We start from the raw sequence: 22,507 nt of genomic DNA on the forward strand, positions 1-22,507 counted from the left end.
ACTCAGCTTGACACACAAGTACACACAATCATTGTTTGGCTTTCCTTCTTTTTTTTAATTATAAAACTACAATTTTGTTTAGATGTGTGTACCTCAGTGTGTTTTGTGTTAGGTTTTATGTATGCTAATTCCCGACTGTCTATTTGGGTCTTAACACGAAAGGTAGATGAGCACTTGTGGGGATTAAAAATGTTCCACATTTCCTTGACATACAAAAATTCAAACACATCAGTAACAGATGTACTTACACATACAGTACATATATAAAAGGGTGCAATAATAAGTATACCTGTACATTTCTAAGTTATACAGTTATTATTGCATTGTTTAAATTGTTATTTTTTAAAATTTCCTTTTAGATAAATATGGAAGTCAATTTAACCAGCAATCAAGAAAAGAGGCTAATCAAACATTTTTCTTGGTCATTTATTAAATTACCTGCCATGAAATTAATAAACAAGGTAAATAATAAAACAATGATACTCTTACATTATATACCTAATTTTGCACCCCCTTGTATACTGTCGAATACATTCAACTATACAATGGAGAACTGTACAATATCTTAATGAATGTACTGCAATTAATTTGTGTTTATTTTCATCCATGCAACTCCCTTTTTACAGTAGATATTGCTGCCTCTGGTATTAGAATGTTGAAAGAAGAAGAATATTAGAAGTAATGAGGGAGCTCCAAGGTTTTCCAATATTCAGTATGCTTCTGCAGCCAGACACCAAACATAAAAAAAATGGAAGATGTAATACTAATAGAGGGGTTATGTACTATAAACACAAAAAAAATAGCCGGACTTTACTTCATATTTTTACATCAAGCAGTTCCTGACAATTGTAATTTGCTTGTTCAACACACCCACAAATTAAACTGGTGAAATGCACTTGTGTGGAACTGCTTAAGATAAAAATGCTAATTTTAGTCTATGTTTACACTCTCAGTGGTCATGTTTTGTAATGGTAGAAGAATGACGTTACTTCTGAAAAACACTGCTGGAATCTTACTGACACTGAGTGTTGCTCTGTAATTCAGCTACTCTTTTTATCCTTTGTCATACAACTTTGTAGTTTATGTTTGGTAGAGAAAGTAGAGTTCCCCCGGTGACACAATCCCCTCTTGCTTTATTTTAATATTAACAATAGGTCAACATCATTTGAGTGCAAACACTTGTACAAAATACTGTATTGTCTTTCCATTCACGTAAAACATCTCAATAAATACATTTTAAACAAAAGAAGAAATAATAATATAGTTCTGAAAAAAAAACTACAATGTACAATAGCGAGAAATACCTACATACAATTGCATCAAGTATGAAAATAACCAATTTACAGGGACATATTGTACATAACAACCCCCATCAACTCTAAATTATTGTATAAAAGTCATCATTTCTATCCATTTTTAGAAACATAAAGCAAGCATTTGAGCTATAATATAGTCAGTCAAAGAATTTCAATACCACAAGTAGTACAACATCATTTCACTCAGGTAATGTGTCCGTACCAACATTTTTTCCTGTTTGAGACAATACAAAAACATTGCTCAGTAACAGCTGAAAGAATAGAAATTCAGGCATTCAACAAAGAAAATGCACAGTTACTCCAGTCACACATTCGTTTTGCTACAGCTTAACACAAAAAGTTTGATATGTTTATGAAAATAGGTTGGCACATTTGAAACCAATTGATCGTCAACAATAGCAGGAGAAGGTGAGAGGAACCCCCAGACTTAATGGTCATATTCTTCCGTGTGCGCCAGAGAAGTCATAAAAGGCACGCAGCTGGAGACCAATATTTTTGTAGAGGGGCTGGAGATCGGTTTCGGGGGTGCTAGGACAATAAACCTTTGCCATAAACAACTGAACTGAAGCCCCCCTAATATAGGCCTAGCCACGCCACTGGTTTGGAAACTGCTGATGTATAGAGCAGCAGGTACACCCACTTTTTTAATTGAATGACCTCCAAACATGCGTTCAGTCATAAGCACAGTATTCTGATTACATTATTTGTATTCCATGTACTTCATACAGAATAAAGAAAAACATGGGCCTTTAAAGTAGCCTGTTAGATGAGCGGCGCACACATCTCAAAGGCAACGGAAGGCTACAGAAGGTCATTTCAAATTTAAAGTGTCCATTATTTTCCAAATGGATTTCTATGGCATCCACAAGTCTCATATAAACTCCATCTTCCTGCAATTACAGCCAGCCTCAGAGTTCAATGAGTCATGCCTCATTGGCATTTGCGCACACATTCGGCGCTTACGCACGGTGTGTCAGTTGTCGTTATGGGCCAGGTGTGTAATTAAAAAAAAAAAATAAAAAAAAGACATGCACAAATGTGAGAATATGGCCATTAATGTCCAACTATCCTGAAATATTGTCAAGAGGTTTGTACACCGAGCTTTTGAAGACACAGGTCAAGAAAGTACCTTACATTCAAGAGCATTGCTACCAGTATAGCACGTGCATACTATATAAAACCAATGTGTCTGCTGCTTGAGTTGTGTTCAGGTTCCATCATTGCATGCATGTGATAGCCAGCGGCTTCCAAGTAGTACATGCTCCATCGGAGGAGAGTTAATTGTTACAATGTGTAGCATGCTATTCCACAAAATAATCTGAATTTTTACTCATGACGAATACATACAGGTTTTTGTGACTCCTCATAAACAGCAGTTTTAGTTGACATATGAAAGCAGATTTTAGGTTGTAAAAATAGTAGACTATTAGAATATTTTAACAATAAAAATAGTACTCAATAAACAAATACCGTATTTTCACGACCATAAGGCGCACTTAAATGTCTTAAATTTTCTCCAAAATGGACGGGGCGCCTTATAATGCGGCACGCGCCTTATGTGTGCACCGAGTTCCAAAATCTGTAAATGTTGTTGTGTGACTTTGATGAGCGCTCCGCTTGACTGACTGGGAGCATTTCCTGTTGACACGCTGCTTATATAGAGGAAAGGCGGACGTGACTGAGGACAGCATGCGGACGTAAAGGGGGAAGGGTGTGCGTGACAGAGGAGGCAAAAGACACGCAGTAGGTATATAGTTCCGGTATGTGCATCGGTTTGGCTAAGGACCCCCGAAAATGGCACCTACGACGAGACACGCTTACGAAGCACAGTTAAAACTGCAAGCTATCAGATACCCGGAGGAACATGGGAATCGAGCAGCCGCGAGAGAATTCAAGATCAATTAATCCATTCCTGCTTCCTCCATTGCAAGTGGAGGAAGCAGGAAAACGAGCTTCGCCAAGGCAAGAAGACGAAGCTGAGTTGAAAAACAAAACGCGGAAACAAGGCGAGGTGGCCCGAGTTGGACGACCAACTCGAGCAATGGATTAATGAGCAAAGAACAGCCGGGATAACTCGAAGCTTGCCATCATTCCAGGAGGCTTGACGAAGGAACTCCAACTGCTGGACATCGGTGTAAACAGGGCGCTCAAAGTGAAGTTGCGAGCGGCGTGGGCGTGATGGATGACAGATGGCGAACACAGATTTACTAAGGCTTGGAGGCAGCGCTGGGCGAGTTACGCCACAATTTGTGAATGGATTGTGGATGCAATAAAGTACAACCAAACTCAGTTTTGCTCCCGCTGCCTTTTTAAAAACATTGTTTTAACGTGCATGCATGCTACTGTATGTTTTAAGTTAGCCTATGTTTTACCATGCTTCCGCCCAATAATACGGTGCACCTTATGTATGTGTTAAATACAGAAATAGACCCCGTAACTGAGACTGCGGCTTTTATTACAGTGCGCCTTATGGTTGTGAAAATACGGTACACAGATTTTTTTTCTCCTTTTTGTTATAATTCCATTTGGAATGAGTTACACTCACATGATGCAGAAAATAGGCTTTCTAAGTCATGCTTCAACTCCACAGATATACAGATTTGCGTGGTTAACTATGCACATTCTAATAGCTAAATCAACTATCAGATCGAATGAAGGTACAGCAGGCTATAGCATGCAAAGGTTATTATGCTGTGATAGGACACAAATTGTTTTATTGCTACACTTTGACAAGGAAGAATCTGGAAGTCAAGCATTACAGGCAAACAAACGGCAACATGACTGGATTGCAGCAGTGGGTTCATGCACTTATCTGAGCAGCTCCGTCCAAAAATTAAGTCGACCTCACTTGCCATCAGAGGTGTATGATGATGAGGCCTCAAGCGTACACTGACGCAACAATGATTAAAGGCCATGCCTTGTTGCATTTTAGCAAGTTTATAGGATAATTACACAATTACTTTTAAATAAATATGTCAGCAATGCCCCAGTAATAAATTAATCTGCTGTGTAAGATCAATAACATCTTTAAAAGTCAACATAAAGTAGCAGTAAACTCATTCTAAAAACTCGTTAATAAGGCAATAACACTGATTTGGTTGGATACTGTGAAAAAAGGGGTCGGCTAATGTAGTTAAAGGAATTTTCCATTTCTTGCAAAGACTCTTGCGTGCTACACTATTAACTGTGCATGTTGTTTGGCTGATTTTGTTTATTATAGTTGTGGCTACAACTAGGAGTTTGCTCTGAAATCCTGGACACATCCTTGGCTTTTGACTACAGAGCAGAGAGACCAAAGCATCCTGTATCCTGTTCATGACGCCCTTGGCGTCAAACAACAAACAGGGCTCGGATGTGGTGGGAGAGTCCAGTCGAGGACACATATGATCAGTCCTGGATGCAGTCGAGGGCTAAATCCAGGCTACCCATTGGACAGCTATCAATCAGTCACACTGTGCCCTACCGACAGGAGAGGGACAACACCCTTCTCTGCTTCTTTGTGCTTTCTTGGCTCTGCCATCAGTTTTTCTCTCTTTCTTTTTTTTAACTAAATGAGTGCCGTGGGGACAGATGGCAGGTACCTAGTGGTGCTGGTGGAAGTCGTTGGTTTAGCCATGCATGGGGTCCTCACTGTAGCATAGGTGGTCACTATAGGGGCTGGGCTCAACCTGGTGCACACATTCCCTTGGCCGAAGGCGCTTAAGCGCTGCTCCGAATTGCGGGGCTGCTGAAGGGGGTGAGATAGACTGCAGCTTTGCCTCCGCTCTTCCAGGAAGTAAGTGAGCATCTGGCCTTTGCCCTTTACACTGACTTGTCCCCGACAAACAAATTTATAGTGGTTTGCGATGACACGATAGACATCTTCTGTCACCTGAAAAAGAAATACAGAATAATGCTGATTTTTTTTTATGTTGTCTTTCAAAGCCTTTACATGGTGGATCTGATAGATATGATTAAAGAGGTTATGCAAGAAATCTGATTGAATGAGTCAAGTTAAGTTACTTTCCTAAATTGCAATTCACAACAAGTTATCTCAAGTTACTTTGAATTTGAAGCTTGTCTAGAACCACAATCCTCACGTTAAAGAAAACCAAGTCAACACCAAATAAGCAAGCAGTATAGCTACGGAGCCAAGGCAAACTTGAGGAAAAATGTCAATGAAGAAACCTTGACTAGAACAGACTTTTTGTTGAATGGGTCACTCACAAAAATGAAACATTTTCAGTAGTGCCACACATTTTTTAATCCATCCATCCATCCATCCATATTCTGAACCGCTTCTCCTCACACGGGTCGCGGGCGTGCTGGAGCCTATCCGAGCTATCTTCGGGCAGGAGGCGGGGTACACCCTGAACTGGTTGCCAGCCAATCGCAGGGCACAAATTTTTTATACCACCACCTATTTGTCTCAGAGGCCATCAAGGATGACCAGCACACTGGCATTAGTGCTTAGCGCGTCTGCCTCACAGTCAAGGTCCCAGGTTCAAATGATGGCTGCTTGGGTTTTGTAGAACAGGGAATTTGAAAATTCATGGATAACATCCATCCTTTTATTATACGACCAGTCTAGAGTGTTGCGTGCACACCACCTCTCCCCCTAAATCAGCCGAAATAGGCTCCAGGTCTCCTGCAACCCCAATGAGGACAAGCGGGATTAAAAAAAAAAAAAATGGATCGATGGACAGGTGAGAATATAATATCTGGCTGAGAGGTCAACAGATTTAAATCTTATGCTGACTAATTTGACAGTCAGCACTTTTAGATGACACTCCAAGTAAATCAAATTATTGCAGAAGACCCACTGAAAGATTGTATGTAAACAAATCATTATATACAGAATTTCAAACTGTTAGAATAACACTCTGGGCCTAATTTACGTTAAAGATTTTTTGCATGCAAAAATGGGCTCAGATTTGATTGCTCATGCACTCATGCTCATGTGTGGAAGCTAATTTACTAACTGGTTGCACCCAGGATTGTGCCTGCCAAACTTGCCAAATTGCTGTGCCGTTCATTTTGCGCGTTCTGGGAGGAGTATATCGCTAGCATCGGGCCGAAACCTTTTTACAAATTATTGACCAAGAAAGTGTTAAAAGTGGCTCGCTCTCTTTGATGATGCAATGTTATGGCTCAACAAACTTGGTAACTTGATGGTTTTGGAGACATGAGGTTTCTGCCTGACGCCAGCGCTATGCACATACATTGTAGATGAATTTAGAAAATGCAATGTGATTTATCAAAGCTGGCACAATTTACGATGGCTGATGTTGTGTGTTTAAATACTGCATTTGAAAGGCAGGCGCAAACCCACATGCAAAGCAGTGCTAGCGAAGTGCAGACAAAATGAGAGGCGGCGGAAAGAACTTTTCAGTTTGTGCGATAGTATAGCAAAATATATCGCAAAATATCATCCATTGAGCATTGCAGTTTTTGAGCCTCTGAAATATACTGTATGATGGCTGAATTGGAGCCAGTCACAAGAACGAATCATGCCATATCTCCTGACTAAACTCCTTTCAACTCTGCATTTCCTTGAGTCTGGGTCATTCAGCGCACTGTGACAACTGGTGCTGTCCTCTCTCAGGGCAGTTTTTCTGGTGTGCTGTGCCAAATTTGAAATGTAATACTACGCAGGATGCGCATATACTGCACATCCAATTCACACGGACTTGGGTGAGTTAAATCAAAACAAAACATGGCTTTTATGCACTGCTGGCTTTCCCCAAAAGTCAGAGTGATAGATTTCTTTCCTGTTACCATTTCGTCTTGTCTTCTAATTCCATCACTTAAATCTTCCTTTTGCGCTTGTGGTGCTCTCCCAAATTTTCCATGGTGAAAGCCTTTAGAGCAGGGGTGTCAAACTCATTTTTGTCACAGGCCACATCGCATTTCCACTTGGAGGGCCTGGCTGCAAACCCATACGAATGTATGATTGCCTCATATTATTACATATACACAAATTAATGGATAATTACTTTTGAAATCAAAAGCCAGTAAAAACTTTTATTTTAAAAGTGGGGGTGATAACAAAAAATGCTTGTAATATCTCAATATTTTTAAAAGTGGAGACAATTTGGAATTTGGTATTTTAGCAAGAAACACAAAGTTGATGCACACTCTCGCGGACCACATAAAATGACATGGCGGGCCGGATCAGGCCCCCGGGCCAACAGTTTAACACCAGTGCGTTAGAGCAACGTAAAGTGCACAAACTTCTTTTAAATACGGCAATTGCCACCACTTTTGCCAAGAGCATGCACAATCTGTGAGTGCCCACTATGTGGAATCTTACACTACATTCCAAATTATTATACGAATGCTATTTTTTTAAATCTGATTTTCCTAAACAGTCGATGAAAATAACTACTATTTTCAAGTCATCAGCTGATAGAGTATTATTTGAATGTTTTTTAAACAAATCTCCCAACGACCTCCCAATGAAGTTTTTTTTTTTTTTTCAAAAATAAGAAAAAAAACATGGACTGTTTCAAATTATTATGCACAACAGAATTTCAAGACATTTTATAGGTTGAATTTGTTGAATAACAGCATAAGAAAGTCATGTTTATTGAAAACAAATGCATATATTTGGAATCTGTGAAAAAAAACCTGGAGAACAGCCACACAAGCATGGAAAAAACATGCAAACTTTAACCCCCTTATTTGATTAACTGTGCTGAAATGTGCATAAAGATGATTTTCCTCAGAGAGTCCCAGGTGTTTAAGTGCGTGTTCTTTGGACATGCACTTTTAGACATCCAGACACCCATCTATTCTTTTTTTCACCTTTATCCTTTTCAGGGTCGCAGGTAAGCGAGAGTCCTTGACTGGTCGCCAGTCAATCACAGAGCATTCATGAATAATAATGTAATTACATTTTGTAGAATTAACAATTCACACTCACACCTATGCATAATTTAGAGTCTTCAATTACTTAAAATGAATTTATTTGGAATATGTGAGGAAACCAGAGTACCTGGAGAATAGCCACACAAGCATGGAGAGAACATGCAAATTCCACACAAAAAGGTCCAAGCAGAGAGTCCCTTCCTTGAGAACCTCTGTCTTCAAAGCAGATGTGTTACTCTAGTGGGGAATACTCCATCCATCCATCCATTTTCTGAGCCGCTTTTCCTCACTAGGGTCGCGGGAGTGCTGGAGTCTATCCCAGCTATCAACGGGCAGGAGGCGGGGTACACCCTGAACTGGTTGCCAGCCAATCGTATCAACGGGCAGGAGGCGGGGTACACCATGAACTGGTTGCCAGCCAATCGCAGTGGGGAATACTCCATTTACCAAAATTATAAAATGCAATGCATTTTCTGAAATAGTCACACTACTTAGAATGAAGGTGTAGGACAGGAAGAGAGTTGTTATGATATAGGGACTGTGTGCAGTATGTACCTGTATTTTCCCTTGTACTCCAGTACTGTCCATTCGGCTTGCTACATTCACTGTGTTTCCCCAGATATCATACTGAGGCCTTCTGGCCCCAATGACTCCTGCCACCACTGGACCCACATTGATTCCTGAGCACAAACAAAAAAAACAACAATGTGTAATGAATTTCCCTCTGTAAGTTAATTTTTACAGTAGACCACATTAGAATGAAAATACATTTACTAATCAAATTGTTCTAATGTGTTCTACAAAAAAATTAGTAAGAAGTAGTTGTATTTCAGATTTTACACATCACCCCTCAAATTTTTTGGGGCTTGGTCGCAATTGAATTTTAGAAAGGCATCAAAGTGAGTCAAATAATTATTTGATTCTCTGCTGATTTTGTAAATTTACCCACTTATAAATAATTACCGGGCTCTGATGTTTTATGGTAGGTATGTTTTAAGAGAGAGAGATAATATCACCCAAAAACTTCAGAAAGGTCACATTAATATATCGCAATTTCTCATGCATAATCCGCACCCATGTATAATACGCACCCCCAAAGTTGATCTCAAAATTCTGGAAAATGCTTCTACCTATGTATAATGCATTTTTACAATGCATAATTTTGCTTCTACCCATATGATCAAAACATGAAGTATTATCTGTATTTTGTTAGTTTTTTTTCAAAGAATTATTCTTAAGTTAAGCACTTTATTGGAAGACGTAATACCTTTTTTTATTTACTAGCTCTTATTTTGAAATTCATAGCGCTACTTTTATTTCGTAAATTAGAAAACACACAGTTGTGGTCATATGTTTGATTACCCAGGCAGAATTCGTAAGATGGGTACAATTCTTTAAAGAAAATATGAAGGACGAGGGAAAACACATTTAATTTTAATGGGATTCAAATTAAACAGTCAAGCATTGCAGAAAAGCATTATCCTTAAACAAAACATAACCATAAAGAAATTAATGATGGTTGTTTAGTCATCAGTCATATTTTAAAAAATAATAATATTTCACAAATTCTGCCAGGGTATGTAAACTTATGAGCACAACTGTACATATATGCAGTCATACGTACCCCTTTCATATTGGAATGAAAGTGTAGGCTACACTTTTTTTATAACCACTAGATGGTGGTGTCATTTTGCAATGAAAGTGTACATCTTTTTCATAACCTCTAGATGGCGGCATACATGTATAAATGTGAAATGTGTTTTTTCCATTTGCCTCTATACCTATGTATAATGCGCACTATTGACGTTTGACAATTTTTGGGGGGCAAGAATGCGCATTATACATGAGAAATTACAGGTAAATGTTTAAAATTAATTTGCATGAATAAGATCTCTCCATTACACACTCCTTTGTTGCCTTGGCCTTATGTTTGGGGTCATTGTCAAGTATGTGGGATCCATGGGCCCCTCAATGCTAAAGAACTAATTTCCAGTCTTACCTTAATCTTCTCGAAATCATTCAGCTGTTCATGGGCAAAGAGTGAGTGAGACAGTTATTTTAAGTGAGTAAACTGAGAAAATCAGCAAGAAATTAAATAATAAACCTCCCCCGCGTACTCTATGTTCTAAAAGTAGATTTTCAGTTCAAAAAACAAGTCACACTTTATTACAAAGGTGTTGATCGACTGTATATCACAAGCGGACTCTCCTGAAGTATGAAGGTGCTAACTGCTGAAGAGAGCAAAGACAGTACAAAGACATAATGTCAGAGCTGGCAGAAAGTCTCTTCCAGAACAATTTGTCAAAATTTGTGTGAATTTCCATGTTTTCAAATTTTGTCAAGAACATTACTACGGTACAGTTATTGGAGTATATTATGTAATAGGATCAAAATAATTCTGCATACTGTTCAATTGCACAACAAAATCATTACTCTATAATCGTAATCGTTAATAAATTATGGCTTCAATATTTGTTTTTTTAATGTTTTTATTGCATCAACACGGTGGCCGACTGGTTAGAGCGTCAGCCCCGCCTGTGTGGAGTTTGCATATTCTCCCCGTGCCTGCGTGGGTTTTCTCCGGGCATTCCGGTTTCCTCCCACATCCCAAAAACATGCATGAATTGAAGACTCTAAATTGCCCCTAGGTGTGAATGTGAGGGCGGATGGTTGTTTGTTTGTATGTGCCCTGCGATTGGCTGGCAACCAGTTCAGGGTGTACCCCGCCAGCTGCCTGATGATAGCTGGGATAGGCTCCAGCACGCCCGCGACCCTCGTGAGGAAAAGCGGCTCAGAAAATGGATGGATGGATGGATGGATGGATTGAATCAACCTTGTCATGGAGTTGCAGCCTGAATCAAAGTATATGAGATTTCAACGTGCCATTGTCAAAACTATCTGAGTCTATGGATTAATTCGACTTTACCAATTCTGTTTTCAACCTTGGTTTAAAAAAAAAAGAAAGCAAGTCTATTAAATCAGATTAATCAGATCTCAAAAGTCAATTAAAACTCAGCACTCTATTTTGCAAACAAAAAAATAATTTGCTGATAGATTGAATTGCATAGTTTATGCATGGACAATAGTTTAGATTTCTAAATTTGTGAATTTACTTGTATAGATGGCTTCTCTTTCATGCTATTGATATTATATATTTATATTTCCTATATCCACTATTGCTGCTGATATGATGGAAATTTCCCCATTATGGGATTAATAAAGGTTATCTTATCTTACATTACAAATATTTATTATCATTAATAATATACCTTTAACCTGACCCCGTTCTCAAATGATGTCTCCAGTGGCGTATTAATTCATTTCCGGTTCAGAGGGCGTCTTGTGAGGCCGTGAATTATTTTACATTTATATCTCCAGACATGAATTAATTGGCTTGTTATTTTGTTGGTCAAACTTGGTTACTCTCTGCTATAACGCGGTTCCAGCCAGACCTTTATGACAAGTGTACTGTATCACCCAATCACTTATTTTGGTGTTTTTCAACTTCATGACACGATAGCTTAGCAATTAGCATCATGCTTTACCATCTTTGCCTACCCACTACTCACCCTCACGTTGTGATAACGCAAACGATATGTGTGTAGCGGACATGCTCCCCGCAACCTGAGGTGACACAGTGAGTCCCCACGTGAGACTACCACATGAAGACGCCTAGTGGACAATAAACTAATTAACATCTCCCCTAGAAATCTAAACTCCCAAGCATCAAACTCCCCCAGATGTTTTCACCAGACCATCTGTCTTTGAATAGGAACAATTGCTGGGACAAGGCGACACCCGCTGGCATTGAGAGGAACTGCAAAGCCGAACCGGGGACTCTCATTTGATGTTTAACCAAAGGAAAATTTCTGTTTTGATATTTTACGAACTCTGCCGAATTATTCCAAATGTATGCCATGATGTCTGTGTCAGTGGGTCAACTTTACAAGCGCAGCTGCGAGATTTTGAGAACTGTTTGTCTTGATTTGACTCCAACCAGCATGAAATGTGATTTGAACCATAAGCAGCTGATTTCTCAAGACTAAAGTTTAAACAGTCACTCTATATGCTTGACCTGTGAGTAAAGAGTACAAAGTTGGGGGTATTTTATATTAATATAGATTTTTAAACCCATTCTATGGGTCAAAATTGTAGACTAGGTTCAAGCTGATGGGTGTGGTCTTGCCTGGTCCTCAGTGCTTCTTCTACTTAACCCGTTCTTGGTTCTTCACTCGTCTTGCTATTAGCTCCCCGGCTACGGGGCGGCCTCCGTCCACCCCTCCTCTTTCTTTGTTTGGGCACACGGCTCGGTAACCGCGGGCCTTGGGGATGGAGACCCGGCTCCCTAGCCACTGTGGATCGCCACTGCTAAGCCTCCAGAACAGTTGCTGCTGAGCAACTAGATACGCTCCCAGTCAAACGTGAGTTTTCTGAACTTGCGAGCGGATCCCTGACCCAAGGCGGGGAGAGAGACGGTCATATTCTCCCAACGAGGCGTGACGAACAACAATTTTCCATCTTCCGCAGCTTTTTGTTCTGTTTTTCTTAAAGAATATAGTGTTTATTTCATTGGATTAATTTTTAAAATTTTTGTCACGGTGGTTTGGAACAATCCACAGGTGAACGGGTTAATTGAAAGAAGGTGAGTGTCATGATTGGGTACAGAAAGAGCACCCCCAAATGTTCACGAGCAAGGATCCCCATCCTTGCGAGTTGACCACTTTGTGAACAACCACGTGAGCAAATAGTCCAACTGTTTTAACAACAATGATTCTCAACGTACAAGTGCAAGGAATTCATGGATTTCATAATTTACGGTCCTTAATATTAAAAGATTCAGAAAATCTGGTGAAATCTCTGCACATAAGCAGCAAGGCCAAAAACCAACATTGAATGCCCGTGACCTTCAATCCCTCAGAAGGCACTGCATTAAATACTGCCATCCTTGTGTAAAGGATATTGCTATATAGGATATTGCCCAGGAACACTTCAGCAAACCATTATCAGTTCACACAGTTCGTCGCTACATCTACAAAAGCAAGTTAAAACGCTACCATGCAAAGCAAAAGCAATAGAACAACAGCACCCAGAAATGCCGCCGGCTTCCCGGGGCGCGAACTCATCTGAATATGACTGATGCAAAGCGGAAAAGTGTGCTGTGGTCTGACGAGTCCACATTTCAAATTGTTTTTGGAAATTGACATTGTGTCCTCTGCGCCAACAAGGAAAATGATTTAGATTGATCTAGATTGTTATCAGCGCAAAGTTCAAAAGCCAGCATCTCTGATGGTATGAGGAGTGTCTTAAAGGGCATGGCATGGGTAACTTGCACATCTGTGAAGGCAGCATTAATGCTGAAAGGAACATGCAGAATTTGGAGCAACATACTGTATGCTGTCATCCAAACAATGTCTTTTTCAGGGACATCCCTGCTTATTTCAGCAAGGCAATTCCAAGCCACATTATGCACATGTTAACAACAACAGGTATTTGTAGTAAAAGAGTACGAGTACTATACTGACCTGCCAGCAGTCCCGACCTGTCTCCTATTGAAAATGTGTGGAGCATTATGAAGTGCAAAACTACGACAATGGAGACCCTAGACTGTTGACCAACTGAAGTTGTAAATCAGGCAACGGGAAATAATTCCACTTACAAAGCTGCAACAATTAGTCCTCAGTTCGCAAACAGTTATTGAGTGCTGTTATAAGGTAAAGAGATGTAACACAGGGGTAAATATGTCCCGTCACAGCTTTTTGTAATGTGTTGCAGGCATAAAATTCCAAACACCGTCATTTCTTGTGTATAATACAAAATTTTTCCCCCCAAAAAATGTAAAAAGTCAATGGTGCGCATTATACATAGAAATGAAAAAAACTTTCCCATTTTATAAATGTATGCCGCCAACTAGAGGTTATGAAAAAGCTGTACACATTCATTCCAATATACCACCGCCACCTAGAGCAGTGATTTTCAAACTGAGAGGGAGCATGGCGTTATGACAGGGGGGTGGGGTGGGGGGGGGGGGGGGGGGGGGGGCTACCATGAACACTTTTCATTATTAAGTTACACCCAGAAGATAGACCTAATTTTACTACTGACCATCTTAAAAACACCACCAAAAGAAGGCTGTTACAAAAAATTTAAACAATACAGGAACAAATTTTCACCACCAGCATGGAAAAGTTTGTGAGAGGACTACCCATTAAACACAAAGCAGATGACAAATCAACAAGTAAGCCCACCAAAGCAAAGACGCGAAAATATGCTGACGCCTATCTTCATCTGAACAACAATGGGTAATGAGGAGAGACCACAGTGTGTATTGTGTCTCAAAATACTGGCCGCTGACAGCATGAAGTCCAACAAGTTGAGACGTCATTTGGGGACTTCACATCTTGAACACAAAGATAAACCCACTGATTTCTTCAGAAAAAAACTGAAAAAGTGACTGTCGTGCACAACAGAGTTTCTTTACTAAAGCAGCATCAGTGTCATCAAACGCCCAACTTGCCTCCTTCAAAGTGGCATGCAGAGTTGCTAGGTGTAAAAAGCCTCACACCATCGCTGAGGAGTTAATACTTCTGCTATTGATATGGTTTCCACCATGATCGATGAAGTTACAACAAGTAAGTTATAGGCATTTCCTCTGTCAGACAACACTATTGCGAGGTGCATTCATGATGTCAAAAGACATAGAGGAGCAGTTTAACGACAAAATACGAGATGCACGTTTTGCTCTGCAGATGGATGAAGCGACTGACAGTAACAAAGATTGTTTGCTGATAACATATGTCAGAAAGATGAAGACGATTCTGATTTATTGCTAATGATGACCTGAATGAGGATTAGATTTTTTGCAAACGTGTAACCAACAGAGCAACTGCGGACGAGGTGTTTAAAATTGCAGATACATACCTGAAAAAGGACTTTTTGTCACACTTTGTGAAGAAATGGGCTCTGATCACAAAGCAGTTTTGTTCCACAGCAACTTTTATCCCGGGTGTTTGAACTGCGGGATGAGATCCGAGTATTCTTGGAGGAGGAGGGTCATTACCCTCTTACCCACAAGTTTGGAGACAACAACTTTGTCATGAAACTCACATACCTCAGTGACATCTTTCAAAAACTCAATGAACTAAATATGCAGATCCAGGGTACCAACACACACCTTCCACACCTGGCAGATACAATCACATCATTTACTAGAAAACTAGAGATGTGGGAGCAGTGAGTGAAAGATGGGAATATAGATTCCTTTGAGAACCTGAAATCCTTCATCAGTGACAACAAGCTGCAAAACACAGTGACCACATGCATCAAAAATCATATCTCTTCTCTGAAAAAACATTTCCGGAGATACTTCCCAGAGCAGGATCCTGCAAAATATGACTGGATCGCAACATCCTACTTGTGCAGTTGCCTCAATCAAGACCAAATACAGGTCAAGGCTGGACATTGAAAATGAACTTCAGGTGGCTGTCTCACAGTTGTGTCCACAATTAGAAAAAATCTGCAGCACAAAGCAAGCCCACACCAGCCACTGAAATGACTGCAGGAATTCAAGACGTCAAATTTTTGCAGAATTTTTTTTTTAGGTTTTTGTTTATTCTTGGTGGCTTGGTAAACTCACCAGTGTAATTTTTCAACTGTAAAAGTGACCACTGCAGTGATTATTGGAGTTGTTTGTTGTTCATGTTTTTGTTGATTCCCAAGGAATAATATTTGCAAGCTAAGCGTATGCGTATTTATTGAAAAACTGTGTGTGTGTGGGGAGCTGAAAATAATTTCATCTCCAAAAGGGGGGGGGGGGGGGCTGCAAAAAAATGTTTGGGAACCACTGACCAAGAGTTTATGAAAAAGGTGTAGCATGACTGCATATATGTACAGTTGTGCTCGTAAGTTTACATACCCTGGCAGAATTTGTGAAATATTGGTTTTTTAAATACGACTGATGACTGAACAACATCCATCATTAATTTCTGTTTGGTTATGTTTTGTTTGATATGATAATGCTTTTCTGAAATGCTTGACAGTTTAATATGAATGCCATTAAAATAAAATTAAATGTGTTTCGCCTGGCCCTTCATGTTTTCTTTAAATAATTGTACCCGTCTTACAAATTCTCAGCACAACTGTATGTTTTGCCATTTATTAAATAAAACTAGGGCTGTAAATTTCAAAATAAGAGCAAGTAAATAAAATTAAGTATTACGTGTTCAAATAAAGTGCTTCACTTCAGAATAATTCTTTGACAAAACTAACAAAATACAGATAAATACTTGATGTTTTAATCATATGGGTAGAAGCAAAATCATGCATTGTAAAAATGCATTAAAAAAATACATGGGTGCGCATTATACATGATTAATTACGGTACGTGAATATTTGCAAAAAACAAAAAAGAAAACAAAAAAAACAATGTTTATCAGTTTGAACATTGTCAACTCACGGTGGACCAATGAAATTCATTCATTCATTCATTTTCCATACCACTTATCCTCACAAGGGTCGTGGGCGTGCTGGAGCCTATCCCAGCTGACTTTGGGCGAGAGGCGGGGTACATACCGAACTGGTTGCTAGCCAATCACACAGCACATATAAACAAACAACCATTTGCACTCACATTCACACCTACGGGCAATTGACAGTGTTCAATTAACATACCAGATGTGCTAATCAGTTGACCACCGTGCCGCCCCAATGAAATAGTTCACATTAAATCAAATGCACTCACATAATCATTCAGTCAGCCATTTGTGCATTATGTACTCACCCTCATCATGATGTACACAACGAAAATGCACACGAAAGTGGCTTTCAAGTTGAAGGCGATTGTACTGGCTATCATGATAGGAACTAGAGCTGCTACATGGAACTTTGGGATTAATAAATCGATGATAAGACGGAGCGTGAAGAACTGACGAAGTGCAAAAAGATGACAAAAGCTTTCAGAGGACAAAAAAGCAGGTGGCTCAAACTAGAAAACAATTTCAAAGACTGGGTCAACACACAGAGAGCAGAGGGCCGAGGAGTTTCCACTATGCATATTTGACTGAAAGGCAAAACAATCGCCACCAAGAAGAAGATTGAAGATTTTATAGGTGGACCGCTGTGATTTATGCGTTATCCGCTGTGATTTATGCGATAAAAAGGTCTATCCATCAGGGCATGGACGATTTTGTGTCGGCAACTACTTCCCGACTACAAGGAAAACATTTGAATATTTCTGCAAATTCACTCAGACGAAGATAGCTGAGTATTCCATTGGCCCACACAACATCATAAATATGGATTAGGTACCTTTGACATTTGACCTACCTCTCACTCGGACTGTCAACGGACACGCAAATCGTCTGTTACACTGAAAACAACTGGCCATAAAAGAACCCACTTCACTTGTGTTCTGAGCTGCAAGGCATTGGGACAAAAGCTTCCACCAATGGTGATTTTTTTAAACGGATGACAATGAATGACTCAGGCAAAGGAATCGTCATGAAAATCAACAAGAGAGTGGGGATAGCGGAAAGCCTAATGAAAGAAAGGCTGAGAGAGTGCTACGGCAAGTGATTCTTTCAGCAAAACAAGGCATTGCTCCTTTTGGATAGGATGAGGGTCCATATAAGTAATTCAATGAAAGCAGCCATGTAAGATTCCAGCTGTGATTCCCAGGGGCACAACAAAGTATTTACAGCCATTCGACATCAGTGTAAATCATGTATTTAAAGTGGCACTCCATGTTGAGTGGGAGGCTTAGATGATGAGCTGTGAGAAACCATTCACAAAAAAACTGTCTGACTGCGCAGAGCAACTTTTGCTCAAGTCTGCCAGTGGACCCTGACAGCGTTAGAGCAGTGTCAAGACATCCACTATCACCAATGAGTTTCGAAAGCCTGGACTGCTGTGTGTTGAGGAAGACGACACAAGCTCAGAGGCGAATTTGTTTCAAGACGAAAGTGACAATGAAAGCGAGCCTGGGAAAATGTTGGATGAAGCAATTCTGAGTCTGTTCAACTGCGACACTGAAGAAGATGACTTCAGCGGTTTCAGTTCGCAGGAGGAAGAGGGTGAAGATTGCGCTCAATAAATATGCCGTGTTACTGGCACTGTCTTTTGTTCAATTTGGTTACTGTATGCCGGGTTATAAGCACTGTCCATCCATCCATTTTCTGAGCCGCTTCTCCTCACTAGGGTCGCGGGCGTGCTGGAGCCTATCCCAGCTGTCATCGGGCAGGAGGCGGGGTACACCCTGAACTGGTTGCCAGCCAATCACAGGGCACATAGAAACAAACAACCATTCGCACTCACAGTCATGCCTACGGGCAATTTAGAGTCTCCAATTCATGCATGTTTTTGGGATGGGGGAGGAAACCGGAGTGCCCGGAGATAACCCACGCAGGCACGGGGAGAACATGCAAACTCCACACAGGCGGGGACGGGGATTGAACCCCGCACCTCAGAACTGTTATAGGCACTGTTTATTGTTAAATTTGTAAATTAACACGAGCACGTGTAAATATTTCATGTTTCAGTGTACACCTGTGGCTTATAGATGCACAAAATAAAATGGGAGGAAAAATTAAGTGGGTGCGGTTTATATTTAGGATATATATGTATGTTAATATGTATAATAATTACAGTAAGATGAACAGGATTTGCATATCATGGTATTCTATTTTTATTTACACAATGTCCCAACTTCATTGGAGTTGGGATTTGTATTTAAATCATTGAATAAATTCGATCGACAAACATTGACAAGACAAGGCGTCCTGTGTGTCAAATATGATTCCGTTAAAAATGGAAATACAAGACACATTGCAAGCTGGATTCAAACCAGAGACTCACGGTCCAACTTTATGCCTGTAGCATGGCATTAGTGTTCTACAAATGCGATTGGCACTAACAAGATGCTTATCATCTTCCTGTGTGCACGCTGCACTTTCACATTGCAGCATACAATACATTTCAGGTTTCAAAGTAAAGGACCAACAAAAGAAAACCTCTACTTCCTGCTAGCTTCTGGATCTCTGGATCTAATTTTGGTCGAGTTGGCTTCAGCCTCATTTTTACTTTGGCAATTATTGAATGTGTTTTTCGGCATGTTCAGGAAATCCAGTCATTTGCGAAAAACAAAAACAGCAAACAAACAAAAATGTGTTTCTGCAAAATTGGTTCACACATAACAAGGTCTCTCTACATGGAGCCGTACAGTCTGGAAACAGGATGGCACTGTGTACACCGTACTATGCTGTGACTGAACAAGGGCTCCTGTCGCAGGCTCCCCACAGGATACTCAGCACAATGGAACCCAGAACCACAGGTCTTACTATGACGAGTTTCCTGGACGGAACGCGCTCTCTCTGATGCATTTCCGAGCAGACCTACTGGTAATTAGTGTCAATAGTGTCCAGTGCAATAGTTCAGAGTGTTTTAATGTGTGTTTCACTCACCTACTCTAAGGACAAAATCATTATAAGACTGGTAGTTAATTGCATCCAGGACGTCAAACATCTCAATAGCAAAATCTGCTACTGTGCATAGATGTGAAGTGATGGAATTCTTTGCCTGTAAAACATGATATGCACAGATATGAAACACACACAAGATCACCCCAAAAACCCCACACATAATACACAAACATTACATGCATGCTAACGAAGGATTTGGCCATTCAAAACCAGCATGATTTTGCTGTTTTGGAGATCAATATTAATATCTACAGGTTTGTGTTTTTTTTCAAAAAGACCAATTTTGGTTTGTCAGCTCTGCGGAACTTCATGAATGCAGAAGGAACTGATGTTACAGAGCCCAGTAATCCCCAACAGTGGATTTGTGGCGTGAAACGTATAAATAAAATAAATAAATATCGACAAAAAAGAATAGAATGCCCTGAATAGACTTTTATGACATTTCATTAGTAAAGCATAGATTCATAATGTTCACCTTTAAGCCAGCTGTAGGAACGAGCCCCACCGCAGCCATGTATGTACTGCCAATAGTCTTGATTTTCTCAATATCCCGGTAGCACTCTTTATCCATCAGCTAGAAAGAGAGACAGGGGGAATAATTGGCAGCATTCTAATACAAAATATAACTCTTTCTTATTAAAATTAACAATTAACGATTTCATTTTTTATATTTTCAACCACCAAAATGGTTTTAAACTACAACAATATGATGCAAGTGGTCGGCACGGTAGACGACTGGTTAGCACATCTGCCTCACAGTTCTGGGGACCGGGGTTCAAATCCCGGCCCCGCCTGTGTGGAGTTTGTATGTTCTCCCCATGCCTGGGTGGGTTTTCTCTGGGCACTCCGGTTTCCTCCCACATCCCAAAAACATGCGTGGTAGGTTGATTGAAGACTTTAAATTGCCAGTAGGTGTGAATGTGAGTGTGAATGGTTGTTTGTTTCTATGTGCCCTGGCTGGCGACCGGTTCAGGGTGTACCCCGCCTCCCGGCCGAAGAGAGCTGGGATAGGTTCCAGCAGCCTGCGACCCTGGTGATAAGCGGTAAAGAAAATGGATGGATGGATGGATGGATGATGGAAGTGAAGACTCATCTGGGTGGCACGGTGGACGACTGGTTAGCACATCGACCTCACAGTTCTGAGGACCCGGATTCACACCCAGCCTTGCCTGTGTGGAGTTTGCATGTTCTCTCGGTGCCTGTGTGGGTTTTCTCCGGGTACTCTGGTTTAGAGCTATTATACCTGTCATTTTACCTTACCTATATGCTCCTCAATTTTTTGTTATTGGGGTAAAGTGATATCACTGCAAATATACACATAATTTTAAGCATTTGATATGGCCACATCTATCAGGGCTCTACACTAACTTTTGCACTAGTAGCACTGGTGCGACCAATTTTTAAGGAGGTAGAGCATGACCATGGTTTACTGTAGTTTTTTATGAAGATTGACAGTGACTCGAGATATCCATCCATTCTCTGAACCGCTTATCCTCAATAGGGTCGCGGGTGTGCTGGCGCCTAACCCAGCTAACTGCGGGCGGGAGGTGGGGTACACCGTGAACTGGTTGCCAGCCATTCACAGGGCACAGATAGACAAACAACCATTCACACTCACATTCACACCTACGCACAATTCTTTAATTAACCTATCATGCCTGTTTTTGGAATGTGGGAAGAAACCGGAGTACACGGAGAAAACCAACGCAGGCATGGGAAGCACACGCAAACTCCACACAGGTAGGCCGAATGTGTACCCCAGTCCTCAGAACTGTGAGGCAGATGTGCTAACCAGTCATCCACCGTGGCCGCCTGACTCGAGATAGGTATGTGCAAAATATTTTACTGTGAACAAGAAGTTTGTCTGCGACAAGCAGCGGCAGACAAAACAGGTCAACATACTGTACATACAGTTCATATGCACGCACGCAAGCACAAACGTATTTTGTTAATTATCAATTCAACCATTGTTTATGAGATGCTGTGACACAGAAACTTCCATCTAAAGACAGTTTTAAGGAATAAAATGTATCCCATAAAAGTAATTCATTGAAAATGGTTTCTTTGCAACTCTGAATTTGATTAACGACATAAATTAAAGGTAAGTTAAGGCTTTCACCTCATCAAAGTCAGCAATGATCTCATTGAGCAGCCTCAGACACTCAACGCCCATGTTATTTCCATCCAACTCGATGTAGAAGTCATTGAAGTTGGCAATTGAAGCAAAGAGCACTCCAACCTGAGCATAGGACTGATAGTACAAGTCCTGATGGGGACAAGGATTAGGAGAGTTATTTTTGTGCTTGTGTTATGGTCAGACATTTAACATAGGCAAAAAACAAACAAACAAGCAAGACCAATGCCCAAATCATCTTGCAATTTTACACATTTGGTGCGTGAAAACATTACATTTTAATTTTGTGACAGTCAGACATAATTTACTGCGGTTAACAAATTTATTAGACTACCACCCTGTTAGGTTAATGCCAGAGCTGTCCTAAATTAACTGCATTGGTAATTTCCAATACACCAGTAGTATGTCAAAGCTCTTTAACCGAATTGATATTGAAATGCTAAATTATAATTATTATTCCTATTCATGAATTTTTAAATGTACAGTTTTATATGAAAAACTAAAAAAAGTAAAGTACATTATTATTTCTTGATTAAAGTGCTGGTTACATGCATTGCTGAACAGAAAAAGGAGAAGCTAAGTCTCATGAGAATTCAGTTTGAAATTCTTCATTCCTTTTCAAAATGGTAAAACATCAAGCGCTCACTGAAAATAAAAGACTAGGCATAAAAGCACTTCATGGTAGTGGATGTTCTAATGCAGCCCTATGGGGGGCACAAGTCAGTGCAAACTGTAGG

At 40.2% G+C, this 22,507-nt stretch overlaps 1 protein-coding gene across 12 annotated transcripts in view; it reads right to left on the minus strand.

The window, feature by feature from the left end:
* Positions 1 to 1,113: 1,113 nt before the first annotated feature.
* Positions 1,114 to 22,507, minus strand: part of adcy1a (adenylate cyclase 1a) — a 118,380-nt gene continuing 96,986 nt past the window's right edge. For 3 of the 12 annotated variants that reach the window (XR_009789350.1, XR_009789349.1, XR_009789353.1), the window contains one exon: positions 21,763 to 21,902. Coding sequence is in view for 5 of the 12 variants with exons in the window: in XM_061779203.1 (XP_061635187.1) it covers positions 4,864 to 5,187; positions 8,721 to 8,845; positions 19,619 to 19,733; positions 20,112 to 20,210; positions 21,756 to 21,902 (810 nt within the window). In the remaining 7 variants the exon portion in view is untranslated. Of the gene's footprint in view, positions 5,188 to 8,720; positions 8,846 to 19,618; positions 19,734 to 20,111; positions 20,211 to 21,755; positions 21,903 to 22,507 lie in introns of those variants that run through there. The other 9 variants (XR_009789348.1, XR_009789352.1, XR_009789351.1 and 6 more) reach the window with 6 other exon arrangements.

The sequence above is a fragment of the Phyllopteryx taeniolatus genome, chromosome 7, assembly GCF_024500385.1.
Source record: "Phyllopteryx taeniolatus isolate TA_2022b chromosome 7, UOR_Ptae_1.2, whole genome shotgun sequence".
Classification (NCBI taxonomy): Eukaryota; Metazoa; Chordata; class Actinopteri; order Syngnathiformes; family Syngnathidae; genus Phyllopteryx; species Phyllopteryx taeniolatus.